At 39.2% G+C, this 12,805-nt stretch overlaps 1 protein-coding gene across 3 annotated transcripts in view; it reads left to right on the top strand.

Annotated features, from left to right (window-relative positions):
- LOC142099296 (coagulation factor XIII B chain-like) overlaps positions 1-12,805 on the top strand; it is a 341,745-nt gene that overhangs the window by 70,564 nt on the left and 258,376 nt on the right. For 2 of the 3 annotated variants that reach the window (XM_075182612.1, XM_075182611.1), the window contains exon 6: positions 12,399-12,572. The exons of the other annotated variant lie outside the window; for it this stretch is intronic. In XM_075182612.1, the coding sequence (XP_075038713.1) occupies positions 12,399-12,572 (174 nt within the window). The remainder of the gene's footprint in view (positions 1-12,398; positions 12,573-12,805) is intronic. 3 annotated transcript variants of the gene reach the window in all.

Here is a 12,805-nt window from a genome sequence, read left to right as displayed (position 1 = left end):
GTGGCTTTATCCGCTTCTTTCCCCTAACATCTGCAGGCTGGTACTGTTACATCTTCTACTATCCAGCTCAGCTGTTTCCCTGCTACCTGCAGAATCCTCATTGCCCTACTCATTGCAGGTACTGTATGATTTTGGTTCCCCCTGACACAAGCTGCTCCCCATTGTCTCTACCTGATACCCCCTGCAGTGGCCCCAAACATCATTAACACTTCCTACCTCTCAGGTTGTATGTGTGGCACTGACCTCTATGACCCACAAGGAGGGGATATCTGGACCCCTGTCCTTACTAACGCCTCTGTGTCACCTGGCATATTAGAACTACTGACTTGCTCATTGACACTGGGGGTCTCCCTAAGCTAGTTCCAACTGAGAGACTGATGAAGTTCTCTATATTTATCCTCTGTGTATTTGTAATCTTCTTCTCAATTTCCTGTGCCTCAGGGGCCCTTTCTCCCATGAGGCCGCCAGAGGTTCTTGGAGATATTCTCACATTTTCCCAAGTTTCCACAAGTTATACATTGCAATACCCAGTGACTTGCCACTTGATGACATGTGATCTGATCGGACATTGTCCCACCACGCCTTGAATGACTTCTTGTTAACTTACCATTGAGCCTGCCTTCCACCAAACTCGTGTTTTGATTCTATTGCATACCTGCTCACCCTACAATACTTCTAATCTCCAGTCATCTAGACGCTTCTTTTCCCAATTGTAAAGCGCAACAGAGTTTTCTGGCGCTATATAAATAAATGATGATGCTGATGATGCACTATCAGACCTTCTACAACTGCGGCTGCCGTGGCTCCTAAAGAAAAATTCAAGCCCTCCAAACCTGCTTCATCTATTCAATTCTTCAAATCACAATTACCCGCTGGACTTTCTAGAGCAAAGTCCTCTGCGAAAATTGTGTTAGTCACTCTCCGAACTCACCCGCATCTTAAGAACTTGCAGCTTATGCTTGCCTCATTTAAATCGGAACATAAGATGCTCCATATGGGAAAACAACTTGGAAATTACTGCTCTTGGTGAAGCACCCACATTAAAGACACATTGGAACTCGACCTGATCACATCTCATGAGAGGCTTGAAAACCAAGTTAATTCATGGACAGATAAGATAGCAGACATGGAGGATCATTCCAAATGGAACAACATTAACATATGTGATATCCCGAAATCTGTCTCCTCCTCTAAACTGTCTGATTTTGTGACGGAGCTCTTACATAAGTTTCTCCATGCAGCTTCAGTTCATAATCTACTTAATGACCATATCCATAGGCTACCTAACCTGACATCTGGCCTTTGAGCAGCTCCTTATAACACGCTCATGTAAATACATTTCTTTCATATTAATGAAAGCATTCTGAGAGCAGCCAGAGCATCAGATTTCCTTTGTGATATTCAAATCTTCACTGATTTTTCTGCTGTCACCAAAGCCAAGCAGAGATCCTATCATGCCATTATGAAGACATTGGGGGGCAATGAGAATGTGTATCCATGGGTTTTTCCAGTTAAACTTATCATCCAACAGAACAACTCTTTTCATATCATGTCATATCTGCAGTGGAGGGTGGTCTTCATCATTTTAAGTCCTGGAACATCATGATCCCCACAATGGATCCAGACCCCTGGCCCATATCCGTAGTGAATGGTCGAGAGTGGCTGGGGACTGAATAAATGGCGTCCGGACTTATTCCACCTGTTTCTTACTCTTACCCTCTTTGTTGACCACTACTTATTTTAAATTTGCTTTCCCCTATAACTTTTATTGTACTAGAAGATGGGACTGCGGTTGTGCATTCTACTGCTGCCTCCAGGTCTGCTGTCATGTTTTTGTGGGGGTTTCTAATCAGCAATCAAACTGTTTCCTGTTCTACATATATGTTCACCTATGTATTTCTAACAATGTTTGTGTTTCATTTGGATTTCTCAGGTATTACATTTACAACATTCCTGTTGTTCTTTATTTTGACTTGTTAGTTCACTATAGAGGTTGTAGATTGATTTACATGGCATAGCTTTTAGCTTTTTGGTTTCATATCTGGTATGATTGACGGCTCTCCATGTTTGAGCCACCCCAGGATACGTATTTTGCTGTTTTTTCCTCATATACTCTAACCCTATGCTTTAGGTTATTTTAGTTTTTCTATCCCTGGTTGCTGTCACCATCAGGCACTCATTCCCTGCATCATGCCCGAGACATTCTATTAGGTATACCATATGCTCTTTTTATTTCCTTCTGACCTCAAGATTGTATGATTAAATTTCTTTCCTTAAATGCAACAGGTTTGAACTCCCCTAACAAATGTTGGTTAGCTCTGGCATCTTTACATCAACATAGAGCAGAATTTTATTGAACCAATTAAAATGATTACAAACAAAGTGTTCCCATGAATTAACCTGAATTTAACTTGTAGCGAAATATTAGAAATAAGTGTTGAAAAAGATAGACTGATAAAAAAAAATGGCATAAAATGGCAGATATGCCGCCAAGCCGCTCTGTGTTGTTAGTTGGTAAATATATTATTTTATATAAACATCAATATGTGACTTCTTATTATGTGTCTATTGAAGTCCTTAAGCTGTAACCAACATGTTAGCACAAATAAAGATGTATAAACCACCTAATTAGTCCATGGTTGTTGTTTTAATTCCAAACATAAATTGTATTAGTGGAATATTGTCAAAATTGTCCCATGGACTATCTTAGAAAGTATGCTCCTAGGAAAATATAAATATATAGGCAATGGCTAGTATCTTATTATCACTGGTAGTAATACATAGTGTTTAGACCTAAATTTACATGGGAGAGTATACAAGACAAAAAATACATTGCTATTGCTCTAAGTGTATAGAATCGCTTGCATATAATTATTGCAAATGTATTCGGGCCACTATAAAAATGATGAGAAAACGTACATTTTCTCATCGCTTTTATAGTGGCCTGAATACATATTGCAATAATCTGCCGTAGAATAGGCATTTGTATGCCTCTTTAATTATATTACCTTATTTGGTGGAATGTTTAACATTTATTAACTAGAGCTTTCTATTTAATATCAGGAATAACTTCTGTGCCAATAATATTCATTATAATATTAATCACATAGTCATATCCGTTTGATGTATGATACTTATTAGGAGCTGATTAATACTGTATTACCTCCATTGTGGTACTTACCTGTTTATTACATACAAACAACAGATTCCTCAATCCTGATTGTTGCTTTTTTCTTTTATTTGGAGTCATTGTTTTGATCTACTTACAAGGGTCTTAGTCTTATCCAATCGGGAGACAGGTTTGTGGGGGAAGATCTTTCCCCAGCCATTGATTGGTCTATCGTTGCATCAATCCTTGGTGATGCCTCTGTATTTGGTGGCATTTGATTGGCTAATTACTGGCTAAAAACAGAACTATGTTTTTTCATCATCTTTATAGTGGCCCGAATACATTTTGCAATAATCTTCCGTAAAATAGGTTAGTATTTGCATCCCTTTTTTAGTTATATTACCTTACTCGGTGGAATGGTCAACATTTATTGACTAGGGCTGTCTAATTTATATTAGGAATAACTTTTGTACCTATAATATTCATTCTAATATTTACCACACATTGACATCTATTTGATGTATGATACTCACTAGGAGCTTATTAATACTGTAATACTCCTATTGTGGTACTGTAACAGATTCTGGATACTTCTACTACTAACCTTGATTAGCGCTGGCTTACCTGAGGTGCGGAGTCTAACGATCTCCCCGGTGTTCACCAAGAACCGCCGCAAGGCGGGGTGGGCTTCGCTGCCAGGAGTCGCAGGTCGCGGTCCTCAGGTTCGCCCCAAAATGTAGTACAGCGGAGTGGAGCGGAGGTAGCGGAGTCAGACAAGCCGGTTCGGTACACAGGAATGGAGTCAGGCAGAATCAGAAGGCAACTCGGAGTCAACAAGCCAGGTTCGGTACACGGGTCACAAGAACAGAAGAATGGTCAGCAAGCCGGGTCGGTACACAGGGATAGGAGAGCCAGGGTAGTCAAACAGGCAGAGATCAGCACACAGGAAGACACAGGAGACTGGAAGACACAGCAATCCACGAAATGCAGGAGCCAGGAACAGGTAAGTGTTGCTCTGACACTCAGCGAGTGTCAGAGTGAGGTTTTTATCCTGACAAGGATTCAAAAATCCCTGCCTCTAGGTTGAGGTCATGTGACCGCCTCCGGGTGCGGTCACGTGGTCCTGAATGCGGAAGTGCGGCTCCCGGAGCGGCGGTTAAGTCCATTACAGGTACTTACCCGTTTGCATAATAATAACAACAGATTGTTGTTTTTTATTTAGAGTCATTGTTCTCATCTATTTACAAGGGTTTTAGCCTTATCCAATCGGGAAACAGGTCTGTGTGGGAGAACCTTTCACCAACTACTGATTGGCCAATCGTTGCATCAATCTTTGGTGATGCCTCCGTATTTGGTGGAATCTAATTGGCTAATTACTGGTGATGTCTTTGTTTGGGGGCGTTCCCACTCTATAAAAGAAAAGTCAGTTCATGCTTTCGGCTTGCCTGGTTAAAGCGAGTATGGGAAACGCATGTCGGCGTTCACCTTGCTGTGTTCTAATTAGATAGCCTGAAGCTGCTACTATTAACATCATATAAATATTAGATGGGGACTGAATCACAATTTATAAAGGGAGATAGAAGCTTTATTTAGAATAAATGTCTTGTAATGTTAATCCTAGATTGCTTCATTGCTATGTAGCTCAGGGAGACAGAGAACTTGCAATTATTATATACAAGACATTCTATACACCTTTGAGCAATAGCAATGTATTTTTTGTCTTGTACACTCTCCTATCTGAATTTCAGTCTAAACCCTATATATTAGGGATAATTAGATACTAGCCATTTCCTATATATTTACATTTTCCTAGGAGCATACTTTCTGAGCTAGTATGTCCATGGGACAATTATGTCAATATTTCACTAATACAATCTATGTTTTGAATTAAAACAACAACCATGGACTAATTAGGTGGTTTATACATCATTAGTTGTGCTAACATGTTTGTTACAGCTTAATGACTTCAATAGACACATAATAAGAAGTCACAAATTGATGTTTATATAACATAATTTATTTACCAACTAACAACACAGCGCGGCTTGGCTGCATATCTGCCATTTTATGACATTTTTTTTTATCAGTTTATCTTTTTCAACACTTATTTTTAATATTTCGCTACAAGTTAAATTCAGGTTAATTCTTGGGAACACTTTGAGTGTAATCATTTTAATTGGTTCAATAAAATTTATGTTTTAATATGAATTCAACCATTATTAATTACAGAGTGTCCCAATTAAACATATTTTTCCTTCTTTGTACTCCTTGTTGTTCATACTCAAAAATCCATCAACAGGCTTTGGCAGAAATGTTATGTGACAGATAACAGTGCTAGCAAGCTACTGGCTAGGAAATTAAGGGGTCAAACAGCCCAAAACTGGATTAAACATCTTATTGACGATAAGGATACGAGTGTCTCTAACCTGCAGAATATAGCAACCGTATTTGCTACCTTGCATTGTGCCACTCAATTAGCTCTTAACACCCAGTGGACACAACTTGAGATCCAAAATGTCATAAAAACACTTCCACAAGATAAGATGCCTGGTTTCGATGGCTATATTAATAACTTCTACCTTCCAAACAGAATGGATCCTGATTCTTGAGCGGGTGTATAATGCTGGTACAGAAAGGGGGAGCTTTCCGCCAGAAATGCTAGAATCATGTATTGTCACTATCCCCAAGGCAGATAAAGACCCAACGTCCTGCAATAATTATAAGCATATTGCCTTTCTTAACTCAGACATAAAGATCTATGCTAAACTCTTAGCGAACAGGCTAAATCCTGTCTTCACTCATTCACTTGTTGCAGGTCGACTTCATGTTGGGTTTGCAAGCATCCTTCAACATGAGACGAGTGACTAATATTATTTAACAAATTACTAAGGATCAAGGGGAAAAACTAGCATTTTGTCTAAATGCAGAAATAGTGTTCAATAGACAAAAATGGGAGCATATGCGGCACATACTGTTCCTTATTGACTTTTGAAATTATTTCCTGAACTCTATTCTAGCCTTGTATGGTGGCCCCTTGGCTAGGGTCTATAACAATGCTTTTTCTGTCCTACAAGTTCCAGATTACCAACGTTACTAAGCAGGGGTGCCCCCTTTCCCCCCTCAGTTTCCATCTTGCTATCGAACCCCTAGAAGAAAAGATAGGCTACCCCACACTTGCCATGTAACAACTTTGGGTATCACCTCACACAAATTATGTTTCTTTGCTGACGATGTTGATTGAAGACTTCTTTCTATAAACTGAACACTACAAACTCTGACGCTCTTTTGATTATTTTCTCAGAGAGACTTTTAACTCGTCTCAAGACCAACTTTACCTACTTATACATGTCTACTGCGCTGTCTTATTTGGGTATAATAATCACGTCCCACCTGGACACACTGTTTGATTCCAAATATTCTCCCTTGCTACTACAACTTTCAAGCCTTACTAAAATATGAATGTACTATAAGGTTGGATAAGCTTGTCACTTGTAAAGCGAGTTTACTTCCTAAAATGGTGCATCTATTTTGGACATTGCCTTTTCTTTTGCTCAAAATTTATTTAAGCAAACATCATACCATCATATGCTCCTATGTTTGGAAAGGCAAAGTCCGTATTGACTATAAACATATGACCCTTGAGAAAAGTTGGGGGGTCTTCTATTCCAGATCTGGCCAAGTACCAGGAGGTTTGTCTCTTATCACAATTGAGAGACTGTTATCTTCCTACTTGCCACAAACTCTAGGTTGACTTAGAGAGAGCTCTTAATTACTCCTTCCGTATTGTACACCTCTTATGGGTTCCCAACACCTGGTCACCTCACAACTCCACTCCTCCAAAGCCTACTAGAGACTCATTAGCTGTTTGGGATAAAGTCACGGATGCCTGTAAGGAAGAATCTCTCCCCACATCCAACCTAAGGTTGAAAGCGCTGACCAAGCTTATCTCAACCTCTCCTTATAGTCCACTAAAGGTGATTTCACTCTCATACATCTTTATAATACCGAGGGTTTTAAGTCTTTCACACAGCTCAGGGACCAGTTGCAACTCCCGGCCCGTGATTTCTTCAAATTCGACATTGGCTTTTCCACCAACTTTGTCTCCATGAAATCCCCCCCTCTTTCCCTGCTCTTAGCTAAATTGACAAAAGGTGACAACAGAGTGTGTGTTACCTTTTACTACAAGTTTCTGACTTCTGTAGATAATTCCCTGAAATCCCCTGACCAACTACAGTGGGAACTAGACCTTTGCCAGGACTTTACTATAGCTCAATTGGAGTCCATATACCTGTCCGCCCTTCGTATGTCTCGATGTTTGAACCACACTGAGATATTGATTAAATTGTTGCTTAGGCTATACTTGACACTTTTACACTCAAAGTTCAACTGGCATAACTGTGGTGGATTGGTGATATTTTCCATATATTTTGGAGTTGCCTAGCTGCTCAGTCTTTATGGACAGAAATTTTTACCCTAGCTGAGGATGTTTTCCACTATACACTTCATCTCTCCCCTGAATCGGCACTCTTCCAACACTTCCCTCCCCATATCCCATCCTGTCACAGATATGTGATTGGCCATAACTTCTTTGCTACTTGAGCCTCCATAGCACAATCATGGAAGGCTTCCACATTCCTATCCCTACACAAAATATCTCCAAGGTCCAGTTTAATGTCAAGCCCTACTCCACTGTTGTGTTTTCTCCGTTAAAGGTAATGTGGTTTAGCTGGCACAAGTACATAACTGACAAAAAGAGATGCCTTCATTATCATTCACCCTTAGGGATATCCCCACCTTAGTTTCAATTGCTTGATTCTCCAACATTTATGCCTGACTATCTTTTCTTGGTCCTAATTTGTGCCTTTTTGTTTTTCTATGTTTCGGTTTTCATTGGTGGAATTGTCTATTATGCATTGTGTGTTTTATTGTATTCATTCACTACTATGTACCCCCATCCCTTGGTCCTTTTTCTGTCCCTTTCTCCTTGTTGTTTTCTATTCCTCCATAATTGAAAAACTTTAATAAAGACCATTGATGACAAAACATTTATATGTGTAAAACTCCTTTTCCCCAGCTAGGGTGTACTAGTTTGTGTGTGTCCTGTTTGCAAATGGACTTTATAACTTGTATTCAGTATCATGGAGTGCCTTCACCTTTGTCTTCGTGGGGTCATGTCCTGGAGTTAGCAACACCAAAGAGAGGCTAAAAAACCCTTCACCCCCCTACACGGGACCACAAGCACACTAAGATTCTAATGTAGAAAATGCTTCAGAATCCTAGTGTTCTAAAATATGTGTAATTGTATATAATTTATAGTTTAAAGGGTCATGTAATGTAAAAAGGTTAATCAAATAGTAAAACATATTTTGTAGCATAAAAAGCTTCGGAATATGTTGCACTATAGGCATAACTGTTATTATTATTATTAATAATAATATAGTACATCTCTTCAATTATCTTATCTCGGGTAACCAAAAGATTTTACCAGAGTACAGTATTTGCTAGCTTATATTGCACGTCTTTTTTCATGGGCAGCAATATATAGTCAGATCAGTAACCTACAGGCTAAAGAAAAATCTGAAAAAACGTCCAGGGGTGGAACACATCATTACTGGGCCCTGCGCATGCTCAGAAGAGCAGAACGGGGCTCTAGGGAGAGGGGGATTGGATTGCCGGGTCCTTTAGCAGCTGCACACCCTGCAGTGGTGGTAGTTCCGTCAGTGAGCACAGCACATTTTGTAATACAAAAATGTGATTATTTGTCCTCATTATTTTTCCTCAGATGCCTACACATTGGAGCACACACCCATTTTGCTTTTTGATGTTCCTATGCACAAGTATATTCCATACCTCCCAGCATTGTCCCTGTGCTAATTGGGACATGTATGTACACCATTGTAAAGCTGTGGTTGGCAGACAAAAAGGGGACATGATCATTCCACATTGGTGTTGTGGCTACAACATGTGATTAGGTGCCACACCCCCCAGGGGTGAAGCTAGTACTCCCAAAGCGCTAGGCTGTATTGAACCCTTACCCTAAAATGATACTTGCCTTGTATATGCAACACCAGCTAACCATGGAGTGGTACATACTTGTCAATAGTCCCAGAAGTTGGAAGAAAGGTCAGTGGTTTGGGACAGTTGTAGGTATTACTTTGCACAGAAATGTGCATGCTGGCAAAGTAAAGATGTCTCCTCAAAGTAAAGCATATTAACACATTTAGCCAACCCCTTAAATTCAATTCTTATTTTTCCACCTAAAATAATTTTCATTGGAACATTATTTATGTTTTAATTTTTACTAAATATGATAATGATACTTAGGGCCCTGTTTCAAGTGTCACAACTATACATTTTCTCATACATATTAATTTATTTTCATTGGTTTCAGAGCCACCAAGATTAATTTGGGGCCCCGCTATAGCGACTTTCTGGACCTCCCTACACACACATAGAAGGAGAAGTGATGTACGGCAGCGCAGTTGAAAGGGGACACATAGTGATGGGGGCATGGCCAACATGGGCTGTGGCTGCGCCTCTTTACACATGACATTATGGGGGAATTCAATTAGCCGCAAAACATCTCCGAAACGTCTGTGAGACCCGTCTCGGCGAAGATTTTGACAGAAATTTCTACCGCAATTGTGGGCAATGTGTGCGGTGCGATGTCTGCGTGCCACATTGCTGTTATTGCAACTTTCACAACCTGGTACTGGCATCTTGTATGAATCCTGGAATGTTGGGACTGGTTTAGAAAATGTACATGAAATATGGAAAACAATTAGTGAGCACAATACACAACACAGATCACACAGTATATATATAGTTAATATAACATGCAAAATATGCTTGTTAAAATTTATCACAGATATCTATATGTTTAGAAATGGTCAGATAATGAAACACAATTGTAGCTGTATTAGAGGTTGTAGAGCCTCTAGGGGCTCTACAACCCCATACAAAGATAAATACACAATAAAATTAAGAGACACTCAAAAAAATATTAAAATCCAAACTAATTAATTCATAAAGTAACAATATCGGGGAGGTTCAATTTCCGGCAAAGTGTCTCGGGGACGTTCCTGAGACAACTAATTGAATCTCCCCCATGTCTCACAATACAAAAAATTATTAATAAATAAATAATATATATATATATATATATATATATACATATATATATATATATATATATATATATATATATATATATATATATGGATTTGCAGTATATAACACATACATTGTAATGATACATGACATTGAACACACCACCCCCACGGCCACATTACAAACCCCCTGGCACATCATACTGCCCAACACATCATAAGCCCCCCCCGACACATCATATTCCTCCCCCAGACAAATCGTATCCCGCCCCAAGACACATCATAAGCCCCCCAGCCCAGCATAGTTACCTTAGCTGAGCTGGAACTCAGTGTGTTGGCAGAGCTGAGGCTCCTCCTCCTCCTTGTTCTCCAGGCTGCTGGGACAGTGTGTGATGTTACACACTGTCCAAGGACTGGGAGCTGCTGACAGCTGTCAGCTCGCTCTCTCTCCCTTATCACCCCTCCCCTTAAAAAAGTCACAGGTGCAGGCGCCACCTGCTGGGGATTTTTTTTTTTTAAATAACTTTACAAAAAATTGTTTACAAGACTGTGCGGGGTCCAGGCCCCTGATTGGCTTACATGTGCATTTTAATGTGCTTCCACTATTAAATGCATCTAGATGGTACAAATTGTACAAAGTAGTTGCTGATTACTGATCATTGACAGCTCTGAAGTTGTGAAATAAAATTCATTCCCCATGATTAGACAAGTTCTATGAATAGCTTACCTGCTAAAAAAGAAGTACCTCAATTAATGTGCAATCCCCACTTCTTGACGTGTCCTTGAATATGGTGTCTTCCAAATCTCTTTTTGTATTATTACTGCAGCTATCCTCTATGACAGTGTTTCCCAACCCTTGTTCTCAAGTACCCCAACAGTACAGGTTTTCTAGGTCACAAGTGAAATAATTATACCACCTGTGGATCTTTCAAAATGTGTCAGTCAGTAATCAGTATACCTGTGCTCCAGAAAAGGGATATGGAAAGCATGCTCTGTTACAGGTACTTGAGGACTAGGGTTGGGAAACACTACTCTATGAGATGCCCATGTTGTGCTAGTTCCTCCTTTAAAATGAAAAATCAATACCATCATAGTATACTGACCTGTATATCTGTCTGTAGAAAGAGGTGAAGCCTTGTAAAGATGGGTGAAAGACATGTTAAAAGAAGGCGAAACATCTTCTGCTGCACCCAACATCTTCTCCTTAATAAATGGTCTCCAACATTGTTATAGCATCCCTATTATTAAACACCTTTAATTTTGGATTAGTATAGGGCAGTGAGGGACAATGTGAAAAAGCTGGAGGCCACACAGAGGAAAGAGGAAGAATACACTCCCTCCTTCTCTGGGTATGCAGCATGACCTCCCTGTACTTTAAAATGATTTGACAAACAACTTCCAGCTTGCTTCAAGGGACATGTAACACAGGTGTTTCTCTGCTTGTTAGCATTAGAGTAACCATTTTGTGTGTTAATGGTTCTCAGTTCTGTATTTATACATAGCGCACAGAGAAGCAGAAACAGTTATCATAAGATGGGTTAAACTATTCTAGGTCTCAATTAAGGACCATACTCTAAAGACCTTGGGCCTGATTCATTAAGGATCTTAAATGAAGAGGTATCTTATTTCAGTCTCCTGGACAAAACCATGTTACTATGCAAGGGGTGCAAACTAGTTTTCTGTTTTGCACATAAGTTAAATACTGACTGTTTTTTCATGTAGCACACAAAAATCAACTTTAAATTTCAGTGTACAAATAAGCTATCAAGTATTTGTGTGTTACATGAAAAAAAAGTCAGTATTTAACTTATGTGCAAAACAGAAAACTAGTTTGCACCCCTTGCATAGTAACATGGTTTTGTCCAGGAGACTGAAATAAGATACCTCTTCATTTAAGATCCTTAATGAATCAGGCCCCTTGTTTGCAAACAAAAAGACTGTTTTAATAACAAGCAATGGAGTAAGGTTTCACACATGCCTAATAGAATCAAAGGTTATAACCTTCTGTGAAAGAGCTGACAGTTAAGAAATCAACAATTAATCAGCAATGGGAAAGAGCAAGGATAGGATAGAAATAGATGTTTTAAGGTATCAATCTCTCTTATCGCTACTGAATGTACTTGTTGCATAGAGGAGTTTTATCTACCAATTTATATACTTTTTTTTTTTTTTTTACAAAGAAATTACTTGTAGTCCACCAGTGATCAATAAAGGAAAGGTGAGCAAACTGAAACTAACTAACTACAAAGAGAATGAACTCATACAATTTACATGCGACAGTGGATACAAAGCATCAAGAAATGGAGAAACTACTTGTACTAAAGCTGGCTGGAGCCCTACACCCTCTTGTGACGGTTGGTATTTCCACATATTTCATCTTCAAAACATCATTTGTTTACTAGTCACTTGTAAACTATAATGTGATCTTATGTTGTATGTGCTGAGCTGTTTCATTTGTACTATTGGTTATGTGCTAAAATGATATAAGTTTTACATTTAATTTGTACATCAGCAGCAGCAGCATAAAAAACAATACAGGGTAAAACAGGCAAAGAGGTAAGTGGACCCTGCTCGCAAGCTTACAATC

This window comes from Mixophyes fleayi, chromosome 8, assembly GCF_038048845.1.
Source record: "Mixophyes fleayi isolate aMixFle1 chromosome 8, aMixFle1.hap1, whole genome shotgun sequence".
NCBI lineage: Eukaryota > Metazoa > Chordata > Amphibia > Anura > Limnodynastidae > Mixophyes > Mixophyes fleayi.
Note: the sequence above shows the minus strand (reverse complement) of the source record. Positions and strands in the feature narration are given on the sequence as shown.